The 22,946-nt window shown below is 39.0% G+C and overlaps 1 protein-coding gene across 1 annotated transcript in view; it reads left to right on the top strand.

Moving 5' to 3' along the window:
* The window catches only part of ANO6 (anoctamin 6), an 80,338-nt gene that overhangs the window by 32,539 nt on the left and 24,853 nt on the right, over window positions 1-22,946 (top strand). Inside the window, exons 3-8 of the mRNA XM_067297985.1 lie at window positions 7,473-7,601; window positions 16,841-16,906; window positions 18,565-18,843; window positions 19,211-19,324; window positions 21,255-21,370; window positions 21,810-21,944. Of these exons, the coding sequence (XP_067154086.1) occupies window positions 7,473-7,601; window positions 16,841-16,906; window positions 18,565-18,843; window positions 19,211-19,324; window positions 21,255-21,370; window positions 21,810-21,944 (839 nt within the window). The remainder of the gene's footprint in view (window positions 1-7,472; window positions 7,602-16,840; window positions 16,907-18,564; window positions 18,844-19,210; window positions 19,325-21,254; window positions 21,371-21,809; window positions 21,945-22,946) is intronic.

Below are 22,946 nucleotides of genomic sequence, written 5' to 3'. Positions count from 1 at the left end.
TAATGCTCTTTGAAGAGATAGAATTGCTAAGCACTCTGGAGGAAAAAAAAACAGTTTCCAAGTGTCTCAAGCTAGAAGGCCATATCTGGGAGACAATCAACAGTACTTGGCATTTATCTATAGATGCCTCATGTGACCGCTGGTAAAATTGGGATTATACGGTTACTTTCTCCCCTGGGGCTTTGTAAAGTTAAATTTATTAACATTTATAGAATACTCAGATTTTATGAAGAGAATTCCATAGAAATGGTCAGAAGGAAACCAGTATTTTAGGAGGTTGGGCTATTTAGATCAAGTGTAACAAGGAAAGACATTCTGAAAGGGTGAGTTTCCCAGCTTCTGCACCCAAAAAAGGATGAGAGGTGTTGAAAAGCAGATTTTCAGTGGAGTGCTGTCTTCACCTTTATTTAAAAGTAAGTATGTTTGGTCTCTCTCTAATCAAGAGTAACTGGAATTCCTTGTGCAACCAACAGTTACATGCAAACTAAAACAGGAAGTCAAGTGGGTGTCTAATCTAAAGTTAGCACAGGGGACAAGGCATCCCAATGTCTGGCCAGTTACCAACTGTTTTGTGCTGACAGAAATATATGACTATAATGATGCCCTGTATTTTTCTACTTTGTAAAAAAACCTTTAGTCTCAATTTATTTCCATTTACTAGATATCAAATATTTCTCTCTTTGCATGTTGAGGTACTGAAAAAAAAAAATCTTTTGATTCATGTTTGCTAATAATCTCATTGTTGCTAAAAACAGAACTAAAACAGTCCTGTGTTGTTATTAGCAAATATGAGTCACAAGGGGAAATGTTAAATGCATAACAGTTTTATTGCCCTTTAAACACACCAACATTAGCTTCTCGTGGTATGCAAAGCAGTTTGCATCTTCCAGAAGTAAATGCTTTGTTGGTCTTAATGTCAGAAAAGTTGTTGTGTATATTGGTCACTCTGAATATAAAGTAATAAAGGATCTCTTTATATAGCTGTGATAATAATAAAAACTTTACATTTTGTCAGTGTTTTCACTAGACGATCTCAAAGCACTTTGCAAATAGTTATATTTCATGATATCCTTGTAATATTGTTTGTTAACTTTTAAATTATTGGATTTGAAGAGAAGACCTGTAGCGAGAAATAATTTCGCTCCTAAACATCTACTCTGAAATTATTCATCTGCTGGTGCCCAGAACTGAAGTGCAGCCTGTAGGAAATGGGAGTCAGCAGAGGGAATGCTACACCAGTAGTTCACTGCTCTCTTGTTTCCCAGTCCTGACTTGATCTCTGGCATGCTGCAGGAAGCTGTTCTGAGCTACCTGAAAACTGTATGAGGTTGCAGACAGGTAGTTTATTCCTCCAGTAATGATTACATTTGGCACTATTGACAATCACACCAAAAGCTCATGTGGACAAAATAAAGCACTTCTGTCCTTCCAGGTAGATAAGTCGCTTCTTCAGAAGCTCTCATTATTTTAAAAAGTCATCTTACAATACTGTGCTTGTTCAGAGTATAGTAAACAATAAAGAACTGCAATTCCTTTGCACACATTTTTCTTCATTCTTGTCTCTGTGCTGCCCTTTCCAGTATTATCCCCACGTATTTTAACATTATAATGCCCTGAGAAACCTGTATAAGTGAAGACAGGTTTCTTTGTAATGCAAGTTACAAACAAAACCAGTTTTTCTCCCCTGAAATAGGGCGTCACTGTTGCTGAAGGGAGTTTTTGGTTAGAGTGGTCTCCTTTCAATTTCTGCTGCAGAGATTACATGTAGCCATGACTACAGGAACTGTCTCAGGAGTAAGACACAGCTACTCCCCTTAGATACTGAGATACCTCATTATAGGATATACCTGCAAAAGAACACACAGTAGTCTCCTTCCTGAGAAGCTCTGAGGTGATGGGGCTGAGGGTCAGTACTACTACTGTTTTTTTCTCACTTATTTGGCAACACTGCCAAACCAGTTACCTCAGCCTTTACACCACTGTTTAGAGGGACAAGCTCATCCTCATTTCCCACTTGTCCCTGATCAATTTGCCATTCTGTCCAGGGTGTTGGGTGAGCAGATGCTATTTGCTGGTCATTGCTTGTGCTGGATTAGGAAAGAACACAGGAAGCTCCTTATTCATTTACCAGAGTGGTCAATTGGCCACTGTGGGCCCGAGTCAGGTAAGATTAAGAGAAGGTGGTTCAGCAGGGGTTTGTGTGCATGGCAGAGAGCTGTTCAGGGCTATACAGAGACCTTCAGTGAGCTCAAGTATCAGAAGCAGTATAATTGCATCAACGCAATACTTCCCAGCCTTGCTTCTCAGATCTGGCAGAGTCCCACTATGTCTACATTAGCCAGTTGTGAGGATCAAAGAAGTGGGTCTGTACAACGATATAGTTGGTGCTGAGAACCTGATGTCTTCATTATACATGTTCCTGGGCTTTTTGTTACTGCAGACCAGAACAAGATTCCAGTCTCGTTCCTTGAAGTGAGTGTCCTTTTGAGGCCGGACTGCACTGGGTGAACTCCTGGAGAGCATCTTCCAGTTTAGTTTCATCCAACAGGAATGCAGCTCATGGACTCTGAGACCATTCTGCAGTGCAAACCAAAGCACAAACATTGGAGACACTAGGGAGATTCACTTGAAAAATGTACCCTGGTCTGAACTAAAACACAGAGATACACCCACACTAACATGGCTGTTCTGCTTTCAGGCTAGCTCATATAGATGTACCCTAAGTGTAAAATTTCAGAAAATTTTATCCACAGTCTGGTCCTCCATTCCTTCAGATTCCTTCTGTTAATAATGAAGCTAATAGTTCCCTACCTTACAGTTGCAGGCAAGCAGTTGGTTTTACAGCACTTGAGAGTTCAGCAGCACTACAGAGTATGTACTAAATACAATTACCATTCTACAGCTAATGTATTTTTTGTACTTATTAATGATGTTAATCAATATTAACCTGCTATCCATTAGGGTATTATTATAACATTAGAATGCACAACCAATTGTCTGCATCAGTACTTAAAATGTGATTATGCTGTGGCTCAGAAAATTAGAAAGTGTGATAAGTAGAGCCCGTGTTTTTTTCTTCCAAAACAAAGAGGTATTAATGGGCTTGTTCATTATCTTGGGTTATAATGTGCCACTGATATTTAAGTAAAATTATGTATTGGAATTTCAGCCCTATAAAATTGCTTGTCTGTGTGTGTGTGTGTGTGTGCACGTTTCTATGATAATAATGTTTGTAATATTGTCAAGTAATATTATGTACTTAAAAAAACATTGTCTCAAAGGAATTATTAACTCCAGTGCACAGCTTTTTTTTTTTTTTTTGGTTTCCAGTCCTGTTCCCCCCTGCTAATTATGTTGAATAATATATGATTTTTCATTACAAACTATCCCATAGGGATTTTAAGATACACCACACATCTAAGTTAATGTGGCTTTTGGAACCTTAACTATTTCATTCCCTTTACATTTTACTTCTCACATTTTAATTGAGCAACATTTAATGTTACATTACAATTGATTTATGTGGGTCTTGATCTTGATGTCTTAAGTATTCACAGTTAGAGTCAATTTTTTATTGTTTTATTGATGTATAAAGTGTCTACTGACAGGTCAGTTGCACATTGCCTTAGTAATTAAAAACACTAGAGATTACATTTAGGAAATTGGCTTCATAAATGTGAGCTTCTGCATGGTCATACAATTCAGTAAAACTGAGTAATCTTTCAGCTATACTGTATTATATATATGCATAGTTTCACAGGTATATAAAGGTGTATAAATATGGTAATATGCATATACTTGTGTATAAACACACACACACATAAATAAATTCATGAATCAGAATGCTGATTAATGGGCAGTCTCTGCCTACTTGCAGTGTTATTGGCCATCCATTAATGCCAGTTATCACAAAGTTACACACTGTTTTTATAAGCTTAAAGGAGACTACATTTAAAGGAAAATTGTTTAGATAGTGAAGTCATGCAATTGCAGATTGAGAAAAGCTTAATCTTAGGTTTCTTGCATGATTGTCATTTATTTCCTTTCTATCCTGTGCATAGGTCCTGTAGACAAAATAACTAAAAACTATAAGGGAAAATCCTTAACGCTTTTACAACTTTCATGCTTTCAAGAGCTTGAGTTTCATAACTAAACTTTCTTTCTTTAGACTCTTGTCTGGTTTATGCAGCGGTAACACTTCTTGTTATTCATGATCACAAGGTTTGGTCTCTGGGTTTCCAGCGTTGCAACACAGAGCAATTTTAGCCGGGGACAGAGATTTCTGGTGTCCCAGAGAAGATCAGCGGCGGTGGGGGTTGTGCTCTGCGTCTGGGAAGGACAAGGCTGGCTTCAGCTCTCTCCTCACTCTGTTTTGCTACTGCTCCAGCACCTCCCAGGCAGTCTCCAGACAGTGGCTACTGCTGGTTGTTGGTGGTGAGCCTCAGCATTAAATCTCTCTCTAGTCTGTCATTATGGCACAGTGCCATTGTGCCTGCGAAAAGAAAGTGTGAGAAAAATGGTGACTTTCTTACCAGTTTATATCAGACTTCTGTCATCGACTTGGTTCATATCACATTCCACCACAGTGGTGCCCAGACTTAGTTTGTTCCTGATGCAGTGCCACAAGTTTTCCTGAGGCACAAGTATCCAGCTTATAAACATAGCCGATTCACCCACTGACCAGCCCTGAATACAGTCCTGGAGCTAGGGAGAGGCATCAGCTCTGTGCTGCAGTCAGGGCACAAAGTAGTGGCTTTGTACTTAACAGGGCTTTCTGGAAGTCGCCCTTTCCCTGACTGTGGCTCCTAAGCATGGGACATAATGCTCAGACGGATAACCAAGAGCAGGACTCAGCTCACACGTGAAGACATATACAGGTGTCCACACGGGAGCTAAGTGTCTTAATTGTCCTGTTAGTCTGAATTATCTGTAAATACTGGTGACTGAGTTAATCAGTTTATCATTTCTTGAGGCTTTTAAGTGGAAATACTAGTGGAATTTTCAAGATAGAAATTCATTCTGACAGAGCTGTGTACTCTACACTGAGCATGACTCTAATCTTTTTATGAATTCCAGTAAATGTAAAGAAAGTTTCAAAATACTGGCAGAGTTTGCTTCAGTGGGAAAGCAAAAACTATTTCAAAACAAAGCCAGACCTAGCAGTTTGACACTTTCCTCCCACATGAAAGCTAGTCAACATGAAATTGTCTTAACTGTGTTTGAAATGAGACTGTAAATGGTAGTAGCAGGGCTGCATTTTAAACTGTGGCTAGTTTCAGTGGGAAGAGATCTTGTCAGGGTCAAGTCTGATGACTTGGGGGGACTCTTCCAGCTCTAGTTCTTGCGAATTTAGGAATTCATGCTTGCGGTTGCCTTTAGGTGACAGAAATACTCAGTGCCATTATTGTGCTCTGGTGATGACATCTGAAAGTTTAAAGCATTTTCCCTAAAACTTTATAGTGTGCAGTTGTATGTTGATTTGGTGACTTTGCTTAGGTACAGTTTCTGAATCGTAGACCAGGTTCTGAAACTACTCTATGATATATCTGTATATCAACCATATGTCAGTATATATTTATATTTATTCATACATATATATTTATATATAATGTATGTGTATATATATATCAGCAGCAATTTGCTGTCAGGTTTGTCACAAATGTCTCAGCAGAGGGACAAGCTGAAGCACCTTCAGACAGTGAGATTCCAAAAAAAAACCAATCTAACCAAGAATCTGTTCAGACTGTTTCAAGCAACTAAGTTGGCAGAACCTTTTTTCAGCTGGTCATAGCCCTTGCACAGGCAAAGTAAAAAATAATGAGTTTAAGCTCCCATGAGTTAATTTAAAATATGGAATTTTCATCAGAATTAGGGGGAGGTACATCCTGGTCAACGGTTTTGACTCAGCCAACAAACAATAACAAAATAGGTTACAGGGTGGGGTTTGGAATAAAACTCCTAGGGAAAATCTGTTTTGGAAAGAGGCACAGGTTATTCCTAAGATGTTATATTCTCCCTGGGCCTGGCATGCTCCTGACTGAAAGCTGACACTCTTGTCAGTTTTATCACAGCTGTTGAAGAATAACCATTCAGTCTGCAGTTAGGGAGTCTCTGATCCCGTGACCATATTTCCGTGCACCTTCCTGTGAACCAGACATCCCAGATTCCCCAAACTGCACTCAACCTGTTCAGAAGTCCTCGTATCACTCATGAAGTTGGGTCTACACTGACAGGGAAATTTCAGAGCTATGAAACCTGGAGACCTTTTCTATGAACACAAAGGCACAGTGTATCCTGGAGATTACTCTGGGTTATTTTGGTCTGAGTCCACCCTAAGCCATTTTGCATGTCTAGCCATCTGGAAGTCAAGGCACCAGACATTGCTGTGTGCCAGTCTTGCTATCTTTTGAGAACTTATCTTCTCTGATGCAATGCTGAGTCCTCTTTCAGTTATTTCTTATCCACTAACTCCAGCGGCAGTACCCTCATTAACAACATGTATGAATCTGGCTAGTGCCTTAGGATTTGACACTAGTGCCATTACATAATGTGACAATCCTGATAACATCACAATTTAGATATTAACTAAAAGGAGGAGTCGTTACATGTGATAGCGCCCACAGAATATTCAAAAAAACTACAAAATCATTATTCAAGCGTTCAGATTCCCCCGTCATCAATATGTCTATATTGTCACACACATGAAATAACACATTAAGATGTTATTAGTGGATATGACAATCTATCCTGCTTTCCTCCAGGGACTAGATAATGGCTTATAGATATATTAATCATCTTTTTGATTTTGGCATCTATTATAACATGATGGATGAGTGGCATATAACAATGTTCTTTGGTTGCTGAGATTTTGCTAATAAAAAGAGAAATAAATCCACATAGGATGTGTTCCATTTTGAGAGTTCATCTGCAGCCTTGCCATGTTCTTAATTCTCTGGGCACTGGTGTTTTTGGAAATTGGTGTGCATAAAACTACTGCTTTTTTTTCTTTTTTAATTGTTGAGATGCTTAAACTTCTGGCAGGTAATGGGACAGATGGGAAGGCACAAATTCTGAAGCTCCCATCAGGAGATAAAATATCTTGTAGACAGAACATCTAACACTGTATCCATAACAGCATGCAAATTACTTGACAGATGCCTTATTCAGTAATGGTACTATATCCTAATGCTCCTCCCATTGCCAAAAGCTAATATGCCATTTTTAAAAAATAAAATCAGGTCAAAGTTTTGTTGCCCTTATGTCATGCAGAGACCTGCCAAACTTCTCTGAATATGTTTTTTTCCAGTCATAGAACACAAGTTCAGTGCTAATTTTGTTGTCACTTTGGGCTTCTTGTTATATGTGTCCATAGGTGTTGAATTTCTCTGTTGCTGAAGTACTGTGTTACAGGAAGCAAGTAAGGAACTAGCTAGTAAAGTTCTTCATATTAACCTATTCTGCCTGCCTTCCAGGCTGATTTTGATAATAAGCCTGACTCCTTGTTCTTCAGCGATGGGCAGCGAAGAATTGACTTTGTTTTGGTGTATGAAGATGAAAGCAAAAAAATGACTCACAAGAGGAGTGATCATAAAAAGCAAAAAGTAAGTTATTGTTAATAAAATCTGAATCATGTTTTGTGTTAGAGCGATGGGTAGAATGAGTGCTGTCTGTCAGTGTGCATTAGGTGTCCTTAGAACATGCTTGCAGGAGGGAACCCTTTAGGAAATGTAAGCCAACAAATGCTGGTTTCAAGATCCCAGTAAGAATGAAGCGCCAATATCTTCAGACTGTGGCAATTTTTTATAAATACAGTAATTGAATTAGGCCCCTACTGCACTTCAGAAATAAGGGTATTCAGGGAAGCTTATAAAACAAGGCAGCTAAGTGGGGTGCTCCAGGTCACTGTTCTGGATATAGCTGCTGACGTTCTGCCCACTAACCTTGCCTAAATCCTTCATGGGAGCTATAACTCTACAGTGCTCTGCCACCAGAACTTCTCCAAGTACCACTTTTTCCCTTGCCACTCCTCCCTAGCAACCTGCAAAAATTTTCTGACTCAAGCCAGTGACTATTTGGTGCTTCTTAAACACTATGAACAACAACAAATGGAGATTATTTTTGAATTATTTCAGTAGGTCTCACAGTGGGTTTTATCCATAATGGTGACTAGAGCCAGGAGAACAAGCTCAGCCCTGTCACTGAGCTATTTTAATCGTGAACTGCCTGAAAGATATTGGCTGGATTGTAGTCCCCCTGGAATCTGTGCTCTCCCACCCACTTCCTTCCTGTGATTCAGCAGTTCTTGTGTTCCAGCAGCCTCTGGTGGAGACAGGCAAGGACCGAGATATCACTGAAAGCAGCTTGTATACAAATAATGATTTGCCATTAGGAAGGGAAGAGTAGGAGTAAAAAGCTAAGTTGGTTGATACTCATTACACAGTGTTGTTGTTGGCATTGTCAGGGCAGCCATAAGGAACATCATTAGTAGGGTTTAAGAGAGTCCTGCAGTGGGTGGATGTTACATTACACATGATCACAGGATCAGCAATAAAAATGAATTGAGAGGTAATTAGAAACAAAAATCTGCCCCTTTGGAAACAATTGTCTTTTTCAATTACCATTTTACATTTATGTTTGTAATATTTGGCTATTGCCCAAATGTATTTAAAAATATTATGAGTGTCTTTTCCAAATACTGATGGAAATTAACTATGAGCAATGCATTAGTATTTTTAATGCAGCATTAATGTTAGGACATTAGCCAGAACTAAACCATGAATGATTAGACCAGCAGATTTTGCATATTCTGCTATGTGCTTTTAAAAGAGGAGGTTACTTTCCAAGGCCTCAGTCCTGCAAAGATTCTCAGCCAAATTGAGTCTATTGGGGTACTGAAGAAGAAGAAGCAGCCTACCTACATGTAACAAACATAAGCATGAGGTATATTAGTCTACTCTGTAGACTAACATATATAACATGTATATTAGACTAACAACCAGATAAGGTGAAGACTGACTTGCTGGGAAGTAGCTCTGTAGAAAAGGCCCTGAGGGGGTCGTGGTTGGCCCTGCAGTGTGCCCTGGCAGTAAAGAAGGTCCACAGCATTCTGGACTGCAGTAACAGGGGCACAGCCAGTAGATCAAGGAAGTGATTATTCCCCTTTACTCAGCACTCATTAGACAACATCTAGAATACTGTGCCAAGTTTTGGGCCCCCCAAAGCAAGAAAGTTGTTGATAAACTAGAGCAAGTTCAGAGGGCCACCATAATCATTGGGGTGCTGGAGCATTTGCCCTGTGAGGAGAACCGAGGGAGCTGGCTTTGTTCAGCCTGGAGAAGAGAAGGATTCAGGTGTACCTAACAGCAGCCTCACAGATAACAAGGAGATGATCAGGAAGATGAACCCAGGTGTGTGGCAGGAGGACAAAAGACAACAGGCATAAACTGAAACAAGAGGTTCAGACTGGATATCAGGAGAAACTTTTTCCCCGTAAGGACAGTCAGGCATTGGAACAGATTGCCCAGAGATGTTGTGCAGTCTCCATCATTGGAGATTTTCAAGATCTGACTGGATCTTGAAGCCCTGAACAACTTGGTCTGACCCTGCTTTGAGCAGGAGCTTGGGCTAGAGACCTCCTGAGGTCCCTTCCAGCCTGAATTGCACTATGATCCTATGAGCCTGAGGTCCAGCTGACATGTGTCCAAGGTGGAGGTTAGTCTTTTTATGATTGGGTATGAGGGTTTGATTGGGTATGATTTCAGTATGAGAGTTTTTTTGTCTGTGTGTGTTTTTATTTATCTTTCTGTAAAACCAAAGACTGTTTTCAATTGCCTAGCAACTCTGCCATTACCAGTCTTTGAGATCCTAAAGGGTGACATAGATGTGTCAGGAGAAAGCTGATTACAGAGACTAATAGCAGTTTTCAGAGCCAGGATTTCCATGAACAAGGAGAATCTGTAGCCATAGGAGTCCTGTGGAAGGTATGGGCAAGAATTTTGGTTTACAATGCTGAAAAAAGCAGTAGAAAACATAGAAACTAGGATGAAAAAGTTGCAGAGTTATGGAGTATCTTCAAGGACAAAAACAATGGATACAAGTATGATGACACTGAGCTGGAGAACTAATGAAAAAATCCAAAGCTGTTCATGAAACAGATAAAATATTATGCAAACAGAGGGAAGGTACTAGAAGACACTGAAAGATGAAGGAAGAAGAAGAGAGCAGTGAAGGAAGGATTTTATTCAATGAGTCTTTTGTGCTGTGACATGAGCTGAAATAAGTCACCTGGTCATAACCAGACTCTTGTGCTACAGTTCAGAAATACTGGCTTCACATACAGGTGTCATCAATTTAGAAATGCATTTCCTTTATCTGTTAGTCAAGGAACAACCCTCTAAAGACTTGAATATATACAGGTTTTCTACCTTTCTAGAATGGGATAGGTGCAGGTCAGCTCTAAGCACACAAGCACTTTAGTCACCTTGAAGATAGAGAGGGTTGGTCTCACTGAGATCAACAGTGGTTGCAGCTAAAAGAAGCCATGTGGGCTGCAAATCTTCATACCCTAAGTAAATGCTGTACAGAATTGACAGCATTGCTAACATCTTTCTTCCTTCAAAGCAAGATGCAGGATTCTGCCTTGGGACCTGCCTAACATTCATATTAGAAGTGAAAGGAGAGAGACTGAGAAGAACCAAGAAATAAATGTGAATAGAATATTTGAAGAGAAGAAACAAAACACATATACCGTATGTCTGAGGTGGAAAGGAAGATCACATTTATGGTGCATTTTTTCAGCCTGGGAAAATACTAATAGAAGGTATACTATATATGGAGAAGAATACTAGTAGAAGGTATAGTGATAGAATTAACTTTTTGGCTATCAAAATTCTCAGAAAGGTGTGGAGATGATGCTGCCCAAGATTCATAAAGAATTTACTAGTACTGGCATAATATCTTGTTGATACCTTGTATTTACTGACATTATTGTTTACTTGGTTATATTTTCTTCTGGTGCAAATGGACTTTTGCTCTTGTGGTGAAATACAAGGCACCAGCCTAAGGAATATTGTCATTTACAATCAACTTTAAGTACTGAACAGTTCATTGTCTGTCTCTGATCAATGATGAGCTAAAAAGGCCAAATTTCATAAGCAGTAGCATGTGTAATTCAAGGTGATGACTGAAAAGGTTCCTTGCTCATACTACTCTTTCTTTGACTCCCATGACAGTTTTATAGAGCTATTATCCAGGAGTTCATTGTTCACAGAACTTTCGAACTCCAGCTTATTAAAGGGTAACAGATCCAGTGAAATCTGTTCTCTTAGGGTGAAATTCTCACCTCACTGAGGTCAACAGCAAAGTCTCCACTGATTTCAAATTGGCCAGGAGCAATTTCACAGCTCTGTGAAATGTAGGGACCCTGAAATGTAGTCACTGGAACAAATTCTGTCTGACTTGCACTCTACCCCACTGACTGCATGGCATGTAGGTTAGGGCAGAATTTAAATTATTAGTGGGCATCATAAGTGAAAAGTTTTGGGTGCTGCACTTTGCAGTCCTTTTGTATGATATAATGAGAGTGGAGGAGCCCCCAGATTAGTGGGAATGATTTGAAAGTCAGACCTCAAGCTAGATATCCAATTTACTGGATTCAGAAAAATGGGGCACAGATCCATATATTCTCCTGCAGCAAGAGAACTATCCAGTCCTAGGACCATTGTTCTATTTAATTTGAATGGCTTTCTGTCCTTATTCAATAGGATTGCATGAGTGTAACTGAGAAAATGGCCCGATGTTAGCTTGTATTAATTAGTAGCATTCTTGAGCAAATGGCTCAGAGGAAAGAATGAAATAAAATATCTAAAAATATGTGGTTGATTCAGAAAGAAGGAACAAAAATCTGGGTTTCTGAAGCACTTGGAGATTTTCATTGCTGTTGTGCTACCCTCATTTTCATGTGCTTTGGAAATCTGCTTTAAAGGAGCCAAAGCCAAAGGACTGAAATCACATCCTCATGAAAGTATCTAACATAGTTTACAAACTCAAAATTTAGCAGATAAGGTTCATGTACACAACTCAGTTTGAACTCCAGAACTTTTAAAGTTGTTATACAGTCAATTTTGGAAGCACTAACAGGTTTCCAGATTCCAGAAATTGTAATGTGCAGTACCTTGCAAACAAATCCCAAAACAGGGGTGCAGCTGTCGTCTGAAATTCAGGTTCCTGCCCAAAGCATGCTTTTAAACCTCATAACTTATGTACCCCTTTTGTCAGGATAGGTTACTGTCAAGATAGAAATTAAATATCACCAGTCTTTCATAAAATGCTCCAAAATGCCATTTTTTTCTGTTGGAATTCTCAAGCACCTTGTTCTTGAAAGCTAAAGGGTCAACACCAGAAAGATAAATTCAAAACAAATCAATGCTGAATGGCATTCTAGTCCATCTGCTTCCCCACAACAGAAATAAACTGAAAGACTGTCAATAATTTAAATAGGATTTTGAGCAGAACTGTCATATCTAGCCATTAAGTAATGTGCTTTGCAGAAATTTACAGTTTTAAAAATTAAAAAAATAGAGTTCCCAGAAAATTTTACATACTCATTGATTTTTTAAAGTACAATTTTACAGAGAACTTTAGCAAGGCCAGAGAAGTTGCCTTCACAAGCAAACAATGAGCAGTTCCTGCTACTAGACTTGTTTAGTTTAGATAGCCAAAAAACAAAAAGCTTCAACAACTTTTAACAAACTGGCTGTACTTCTCCCATTGTTTAGAATGTGTCACACCTGCAGAGAAAGAACAATATTTGGGTTTACAGAAAGAATGATACCTCGGTGCCATTTTAGGGTGTAATTTGACACAATAGAGGATGACAGGCTCTATATGCTAGTGGTTTGCCCAGCTGACCTACCCAGGAAGTCTGATAACAAAGATGAACGAGACCTTTGAAACTGGGAGGAGGGCAAAGCAACCACACCTGCTTGGGGCTCTGCAGGATAGATTAGTTTTGAAGCAGGAACACACCAAAATAAAATCTCTGTTCCTGAGGTAACCCCAAACCCTGCTCCGCGTTTGCCTAACAGATGGAAGGAAGGAAAGGCAGAAGGACAGATGGAAGGACAGAATTATCTAAATTTAGGGCATGCATTCATGGGGCCCGAAATGGGTCTTTCCAAACACAGTCATTAAAAGCCACTATTGAGAGTAGGGCTAGACTGCAGTATTGCCAATTTTGTGTGGTCATGAATCGAGTTTCAAAAAATCACTATGCTGGTGTAAAATCAGAGGGTATCTCAAAATATATATATATGGAGGTTTTTGCACTTACTCTTTTGTTTCAGAGTCTTCCTAGCATATTTTGCTTCATATTTTTATGATTATCTTCAAACATAAAGGAAAGAAGCTTACATTAAAAACACAACAACAGAAACAGAGCTTCTCAGTCAATCAGTTCCTTGATGCTGACAGCTCGGGCTTCCAGAAGAACCTCCAATACCACCAAAGAAACTCAGGGTTAGCAACCAATATTGATAGTGGTCCTCTCCACTCCTTTTCACTGATTTCTGTGGGGGAGTCTTTGGGTCCAGTGTTCTCTCTCCAACTGTCTGTGCTTTATCTGTTGACTCTCAGGTCAGGCAGGGCTATTCAAACGCTGCTCTCCTTGTTAGGATTGTTCCCCTGAAGCCACACTGAAATTTTTATGGGGAACTTTTCTCTTTGCCTAAAGAAACCAAAAGAAGATATGAGTTAACATTCTTCTATCACTGTAATCAACACAAGTTCTCCCTAACATTTACAAAACACAGAGAGAAACCTGCTAGTGGTCTGTTACCAATTTCCAGGCTCACAATCTTGTTAGCCTGCTCAGCTTGGCAAGACAGTGATCAGATATTGAAAGCATTATGGTGAAAAAACAGCTGCCAAGAGTTAACCCTTCTACATGCCTTTAATATTTCATATTTATCTATACTGTGCTTTCAGTTTCTTAAGACTGTCTGTGATTATGTATCTCATAGTATCTTATTCTATTGGCTAGGCATTCAGTCATCAAAATCTATGTCAGTTTTACATCAGCAACTTTACCATGTTTACATTATTACTACAACTTAGCTTTGCAGGTAGCCTAGCAAAATGCCGGATACTAAAATAAACTTGAAACAGTTTCTGTATTCCAACCTAATAAGCTATTATATCTTTATGCTGTATTCCCTAGTCAACACAAAACCACTATAGACTCCTCTGGGTAAAAGTCTAGCTGCTCCATAGATCATTTTACACATAATTCAATCATTTATATAAAATAGGAAAACCCCTAATTAGCAAAGGTTCCCAGGGCTTTGTCTCTCACTACTTGCATTAATGCATTATTGGAAACTTTATATTGTCAACATTCCTCTAAGATTTGGAGGGCAAAATTAATTTGGTGAGCTCCTTACCATAATAAATTATTGAAGCAGTCTGAATGGTAAGATTAAAAAAATGTATTAAACATACATATAACTGAGAATCACCCTGTATCTATCTTTGCACTATTTAGGAAGAAATGAAACAGTTATTTGGCCCTGTGCCTTTTTTATTTGCTGAAACACAGCAGGACTCTAGATCATGAGTCAGTATTATTCATCTTTCAAAGAACCACATGAACACGGAATATGCAAAAAGGTAGGATTAAAATAATAATTTTCAGCATGGAAAAGAGGTAACAGTGGAGTGAAAAAAACCCTCCTGTGTTGTTTAGTGCATTTATTAATGATCTGGTAAGGGGAGTGAGTTATGATGCAGCAAAAATTGCAGAGGAAATAGTTATGTAAGTTACTCAGGAGCCAAGATGACTCTGAAACTTTAGCTTTGAGAGTGAATGAAGAGCACTATTACCCATGAAATGCTGACAAATGCAAGGAAATATATTGCTGCAAGGAAGAAACTCATTCAGTCTAAGTTAACACTGTCAGAACAAGGAAGAAACTGGAATAAAAAGGCAGGAAATGCAAAATAGATACAAGAAATGCCTTTTAACAAAATATGAGATTAGTCCATTTAGACCATTACTACATGCAGACGCAGCAATTGAGAACTAACAGTATAAAAGGGATGGGCTGTTTATATGATTATTCAGTATCATAATTATTAATTCCAACAGTTGTTAGAGTTTTGGAAGATTTTTTGTTTCTGCTTCAGAGGCTTCCATCAACACTAAAGATCTGGATGAAACTTATGTGCAGACACAATTCTGGAAGATTTTTGACCCTTTTGCTGAAGTCTCTGATATTTGCCCCCCTAGAGACAGGCTACTCAGTGGGTGGACCTTGGGTCTGATCCTGCAGGCCAGTTTTTGTGTTCATAACAAAGTTTCTAAGACTTTATCTAAAGGATCGTTAGTTGAATTTCTACCAAGGACATTGAGTTTGGTCCTTCACAGTAACAAGAGGACTGGATCTTAAGCACAGAGGTTTTTCTGACTATAGAGAACCAGGCTACAGAAACCACTGGCACACCTTTATTTTAAAAAATTAAAGTTTAATTTTAAAAAATTAAAGTTTTCTTTCGGCTCAGAATCCCTTAGGCAGAGGAGAATATAAACAATTAGAAAAATTGTCCAGTGGCATGAAAACAATCTGGCAATAAGAAGGTAGTATCACCAAGTCACCATGAGAACGGTGCTGCATACAGCACAGCTGGGTTCAACAATAAAGCAGAGTCCCCACTGAGTTGTTATCTGCTCCTGGCAAACTACTCACAGAGCCTCTCCCCTGCCCCAGCTGCCTACAGGTGCCCCTTCTTGCCCATACTAATAGTTTGATATACAATCTTAAGGCCAAGGAGGGCTGGCCACCCTTGACTTAGATGAACAAATAGCTCATTGGGGAACTCTCTGTTTGACTGCAACTAACTTTTAAGTTGGATTACCCCACATCAATTTTCAAAATTTCTTTCACACCCCTTATAGGGTTCTATACTTGGTATTTTGGGGAAGAGGGGCTCTTTGTGTGTGATTTTTTTTTGGGGGGGGGGGGAGTTGTGTGTGTGGAGGTTGTAAGAGAGAAGGACATTCAGGATCACAAAGACATTTCAGATTTTTTATAACTGACTAACCACCTAGTGCTGCCTGGTACAGCAAAGTGAAATTAGAATGATCTATGAATTACATCTTTCTCAAGGGAAACTTGTTATGCTCTTCTGGGGATGCTGAGTGCTTCTAGAACAGCACCACTGATCCTACAAGTGCTACAGCTGTCAACTTCTTCCTTTGGGGTTGCACATCCATGGACTAAAATGTAGAGGGATACTACAGTTTGAATCATTGTGTAAGCTCATATTACTATGAAAGAAGAATACAGTTACAAGCTGCTGGGAGGAAAGTGGGTATTGATTTTCATGGAAAGTCCTTGAGATGAAGAGTATTTCCTAATGGACAGATTAATGGGAAGCGAGAGGCTGCCCTCAGACATTCAATTAGTGGCTAAAGGAGAGAAGATCACTAGTTTCAAGTATAGTTGTTGTCACAAAGCCAAAATTTGGGGCTCACTTTTACCTCTGTAATGTGCCATAAACTGAACCGGTTATGAGTTCCCCCATCTTGTAATTGTAATCCAGGAGGGTGAAGTCTCCTCCACAGTGGCATTTGAGGACATTATTGCTTATTGGACAAAAACAAAAAAAATTGATCTAGATTAGTAGTTAAGAATGTACCCATTGCCACAGCAGCTGCCAGGTGGGCTTTACAGATAAAGACTTAATGATTCTTAATTTTGGGAAGCAATTCCATTCTTCTATGCATACATGTTTGTGAAATGCATGTTGGAAAAGTTGTTTTATCATTTTCAATGCCTTTCAACAGAGGAAGAGACAAGTTTATGAATCCAATCTGATAAACAATGGCTTGCAACTTGAAGCCACAAGATCGGTGAGTACTATTTTCTTTGTGTCGATTGCTGTGTCTGAGAGTAGCTGGCCCTATTTGAATAAGGAAACAGGATGTATGAATTTCCTGTAACTTTATTCTCCTCTTGATATAGGGTAACAGGGAAAGCTCACCTTTTTTCTGTCCTTAAGCATCTCTGTGATCTCAGCAAGATCCTTTAAACTTTATGTCTCTTTCTTCCTCTACAAAATGAAGCATGTGGAGTGGGAAGATTAAATAGTTCATGTTTGCTCAGCATTTGGAAGATAAAAAATTACTGGCTACATTCTGAGGACAGATTCTCCCCCTACATCTTGCTATATAGGAAGTGTAAATAAGCCAGTGGGTGTTGAAGGTGCAACTCCCCTACCAAAAGAGCACTGCAGGGCTCCTGTAAGTGACCCAGCTCCTCACAAGGCCTGGCACAGTGGAAGTAGTTGTAACCATCACGCTTTATTTGGGGCTACAATGTAGCCGGTAGGCAGTTCAAGAGAGCTATTATAGTGTACAACAGCTGCTGGAGCTGCGGGCTCTTGCCCTGAGGGTTATTCAGCCCCCACATTAGTTCAGAATCCAGACAGAATAAAAATGGCATAAAGCCACTTTTCCTTCCTTTCCTGCAGGACTACAGCTTTAGGGCTGGATCTCCTGGGAGATGTACAAGACAATCTATTCCAGTGTATATTTGTTATTATTTCACAATTTAATCGGCTCTGGAATTGAACTCGGAATCCATGACCTCACAGTATTTATTAGATTTCTGCAGTGAAAGCTCTTGTTGCACATCCAAGGATGCGGTCTGGCTCTTCAGATTCGTGACAAAGCTGAAAGTCTAACATGGATCCGTTGCTATACTTATATTTTGCAGTTTTCAATAATTCTGCAATGCCTATGACTGAAAAGCTTTTGAAACTGGAAATTTCTTCAGTCTAGATCAGAGATATCTGACAGACAGTCCTGAGCCAATGAGCTGCATAATGTAATTTCATGTGGCTGAGACTCCCAGATGCAGGGAATCAATGGGAGAAGGAGATATACAAGTGCTGTGCAGACTGGAGACAGTAGCGGCTCCCAGGATTCCCACTGCATGCTGCTGCTAGGTTGGGCATACAGCTGGGAACAGATGTGTCCGGTGCGGTCTTTCTCAGTAGTCTTTGCTGGTTCCCCTTACCCTCTCCCCATTCTCCATGCAAAATTCAGATTACCCAGAATCACCCACTGCAGGATCACCTTTTTCCATCAAATAACGTAACCCTGGAGTTGTACTTGAACTGCTGGGGAGAGTCACTTACAGCTCCAAAGCCACAGCTTGGCCAGCCAGTGTAGGTGTACAAACACTCCTAATTAATCCATAAAGGGTAAGCTTTGTTAAACTTAAATTGCTTTGTAAAGTAGTTTGCAGAGATGTTAGCATTAAAGGAACATTTAGCAGTCTTTTTTTTTTTTTTATGCTGTTCTCTCCTGAATATTTTCACCTTATGTCAGTGCCTTTACAGAAGCTAATGATATACTCACTAAGATGGACAAAGAATGCAACTTTCAATGGGTCATCTATGAGCTTTAAAGAGACAGAAAAATCTGTGTAGTTTTAAAAGTGTTATGAAAAATCCTTTACTTTCGTTTTCTTACACACATGTATTTTTAATATTCCTTCATTTTAGGTTTTGGATGAAAAACTTATTTTTGTAAAAGTGCACGCACCTTGGGAAGTGCTATGCACATATGCTGAGGTTATGCACATCAAATTGCCTCTGCAGCCCAATGACCTGAAAACCCGAGATTCAGCTTTCAACTGGTTTAGTAGACTGTTAAGAGTGGATGAAAATATCATCAAACCTGAGCAAGAATTTTTCACTGCCCCTTTTGAAAAGGAACATTTGTCCAACTTTTATATTCAAGACAAAGACACATTTTTCAATCCTGCAACTAGAAGCCGAATTGTAAGTACGTAGAGTATTTCTAACCTTTAATCTTAAAAAGAAAAGGTTATTATAATTAGATCAGTGCAATTACCATTATGAAAGCATCCTGAAATATTAGAAATATTTGGGAGGCAATAGTTCTGTGTCATTTATGAAACAGGCTGGACAATCTAGAAGGAAGGCATTCCGTAACTTTGTCCCATTTCATTCCACCTGAATACAAGCTAAAATTTAAAGGAAGGATTTCAATGGTTCATATGCCTTGTTCAATTAATCTTGTCTACACTGCTAGCCCTTTTCTAACTCAATTACACATTGAAACAGATATCGTTCTATATGATTACTTGCAGGTTGCAAGAGATACCAAGCGTTTTGTGTGTTTCAGGTTCATTTTATCCTGTCCCGTGTGGAATATGCAACAAAAAACAATGTGAAAAAGTTTGGCATTAACAAATTACTGGACGCTGGAATCTACAAAGCAGCATTTCCCCTTCATGATGTAAGTACAGTGCTTATAATAGTTATCTAGTTAGAAATAGATGTATGGAGCTTGAGAGAATATGTGGGTTTTTTTATAGCAGAAGATACAAGCACTACTGATTGTCCTACTTCTTGACTGGTTCTTATATCCACATAACAGAATGGTACATAGTTTGGCTAAAGAGATTTTTTCCCAAAGCACATTCGTTTTTTCAAGATAATGTAGATCTTTCTCTAAAAAAGGATGCTCCATAACTGAAAAACAAAGTATTTCATTTAGGAGATGTTAATCTTCTATTCTCTGGGAGATATAGTTCAGTAAAGCGCCTGGCCAGTAGAGGAAACTGAGGGTACCTGAGCGATAGTTCCCATGACACACTGTGTCATAATTTCTAAATCAGAGTTTTTGCATAGTTCCTTTTATTAGGATTCAAATTTTCAGTATTAAAATTCCTATCAAATATCAGAATTTTCAATAGAGATTTAGAATACAAATCTCATTTTAGGCTGTGTTACAGTCTTACAGAATGAGGTGCATTTTCACAGTTTCCAAACATTGGCACACATCTGCAGTAAAACTCACTCTTTTGCAGGAAGGCTCTGTAGGACCAGTACAACACTTCAGCAGATGATGTCAGAGTCATATGGAGATATACTTAAGAGGGGTGAATTTAACCATAAAATAATAAGAAATCCAGCTTTTGTAGCTACATTTCTGAGATAACCTTTTTATTTTTAAGGTATATCATTTAAGGAAGCAAACTATATTAAAATCATTTTCCTTATAAAGGCTAGTAATAGCACAGAAAAAGAAAATGAAGAAGAAAAATGTCAGATTTCGGAGTATTTGACTAAGGAAAAACTCAGTGTGAGGGTGCAGATGGGATACAGTAAGTACAGACCAAGATCTGATTTTCTATATTATCTCTACACCCACTCATCTCCTCCCCCATCAGAACCACTGTTTTGTATCCAAGGTGTGTTCTGTTGAAAAGAGATTAAGAAAATGGGAGATCAGGAATGGTAACTACTTGAGATATTTGGACTCTACATAAAATATTCAGGAGGCCTCCAAAGATTTCAAGAAAATGTTTAAGTCAGAATCAAGACAAATCATGTTTCTTCTGAGTAACCGAAAGCTTTATAGGATAGAATAAATAAAATTCATGAGTATCCATTATTATGGTTTTCTTTTAAAGATTTAAAACCTGCCTTGCAGGCTACTTCTGTCACGGCATGGGGAATTTGAGCTCAGTATGCCTGATAATGACTGTCTTTTCATACAATTAAAAAAATATAACACAGCTTCTCTAAAAAACAAAAGTAGCCAACAGATTTCTACAAATGTCACTTGTCTTGTTGCACCACAGATTGAGAATGGGAAATTCCATCAGATAAAATAGGTTTTATTGAAATAGGTTTTCAAGTAACCTAGTAAAAAATACATGCATTATCTGCATGTGAATTCTCTTTTAAATTTAAAACAGAGACTAGAAGCCCTGGATTTATCCTCCAGACTTTCCAATCTTCATTCCAGTACAATATTGTCCTGAAGCAAAGCATTTTTGCATGTTACAACTACTTAAAATCCATTTTAATTCAGTCCTATTCTTTAGTTAGAATGGATCCTTTTCTATTTCTATTCCTAAGTGTCAAGGCACTGACATATGCTTAGATTTAAGTTCATGATTAGTGTCTATTATTTTTGGCTCACATATGTAAAGATAAGTGCTCGCTTTAGTATTCATTGCCTTTCTGACAACCTTCTGTCCTGAATTCTGACATGCTCTCAGAGCTGCCCTCCTGCTCCTTTCTCTGGCTTGCAGTGAGACTGGGCAAAAAGGCTATTCCAGACTCTGGTTTCATGACGCAGGGTCTGGGGAGATGATGGTTGATCCATGCTGGTTAGATTAAATGTATCTTCTTCCCGTGCTCTTTCTATTTTGCAGTCTAGTTTCAGGCACCCGTCAACTGATCCTGATTGTCCAAGTGAACGATATCTTCTCTACAAAGAATGGGCTCACCCTAAAAACATTTTCAAACTGCAACCCCTGGATTTTATCAGGTTGGTGTGACTAGACTGGACTAATGCAGAGGAACCTAGAAACTTACATAACAGGTCTGGTTTGGGGGATGTCAAAGAGACACAGCTCAGTTCCAAGGGCAGATATGTACACCTGTGTCAGGCCATGCATGGAAGCATACTTTGAGCTTGATTTCATGACAAAGCAGTTCATGAAAAAGCAACCAGTTAATTTTTTTTGTTGCAAAGAATCATTTTTCTCTTTTTCCTTTCTTTTTTTCCCTTCTTATCCTCTTGTATAAGCATAAAAGTGGCAATAGAAATGCCTAGAAATTACCTGCTATAACACTTCTGCAATCCTAAAGCTCAAACCAGAGGAATATGACAATGAGTGCTGGCACAAAATGTATGAAATGAAGAGCCATTTGAAACAGAAATGTGAATTTACTTGCATTTCAGAAGAAACCTTTCCCCTCCACAGGAAATATTATGGAGAGAAAATTGGAATCTATTTTGCTTGGCTGGGCTTTTACACTAATATGCTGACCGTGGCTGCAGTTGTTGGAGTTGGCTGTTTTCTGTATGGGTGCCTGGCAAAGGACAACTGCACATGGAGGTATCTAACCAAGCCTATTTTAATATTGCACACAATTTTGATCAGTCCCCTACTGTACAGAGTTTGCAAGACATTGCATAATAAAGTCAGAGGCAAAATGAAAGACCCTGAGAACAACAGTCATGGATTTGAAGGTAAAGACATAATATATGAGATAAAAGAGTGATAGATGTCCAAGGACCATTACAATGATAGACATTTGAGAGTTTGCTGTTTCATCATTATCTTCATACTTTGCACTGGGTTCACCACACCTAGTGTAGAAATACAAAGAAAAGAGTGAAAATCAGCAGTCAGCACAAATTGCTGTAACACATCCTTTTCAGTATGGTAATCCTTAAGGGATGTATCCAGAGACCCTGATAAAAACCCCAAACTTGCTTTTCCGAAGTTTGAGAGAAGTGAACATGAAGAGCAACAGCACAGCGGGCTTCAGCTGCCCGGGATACATTGGGAAGAGAGACTGGCATAGTCATAACACAGGTTCCCTTATCAGAGCATGACAGAATTCAAAGAAAAAACACCTGGGTCACTGAGCAATGTTCTCTACAGGCTATCATGTTTTATAGTCCCCTTCAAGAAGGGTATTTCTCCTTATTAAATATGGTGAAGGGCTGTTCTAGAGCTCCACTCCTATGTTGACTGGACCCAAGCTGTTTCATGACCAATTTATACCCATTTAGTCTTATGCCAGTATTATCGTTTAGATAAATAGTTCATCTCTCTCCCTGGTGTTTACCTAGCTGATATATTTGTAGAGAACAAGCACATCACCTTTCAACTTCCACTGCACTAGGTTACATAAGTCAAGCTGTTTTGTCATCTGTTAGCAGACAGTTTTGCCATTCTTCTAATCACCCTACCAGTCCTCCCTTTCCATTTTGATCCTCTTTAGAAGATCACGGAGACTAGGTAGCTGTTTTAGATCTGCTGCTATTCTATGTTCTGGTAGGCAGTGTTCCTCTCCCTTCCTGTCGGACCTGCTGTTGTAGCTGGTATGAG

This window comes from Apteryx mantelli, chromosome 1 (genome assembly GCF_036417845.1).
Source record: "Apteryx mantelli isolate bAptMan1 chromosome 1, bAptMan1.hap1, whole genome shotgun sequence".
In the NCBI taxonomy this organism is placed as follows: Eukaryota; Metazoa; Chordata; class Aves; order Apterygiformes; family Apterygidae; genus Apteryx; species Apteryx mantelli.
Note: the sequence above shows the minus strand (reverse complement) of the source record. Positions and strands in the feature narration are given on the sequence as shown.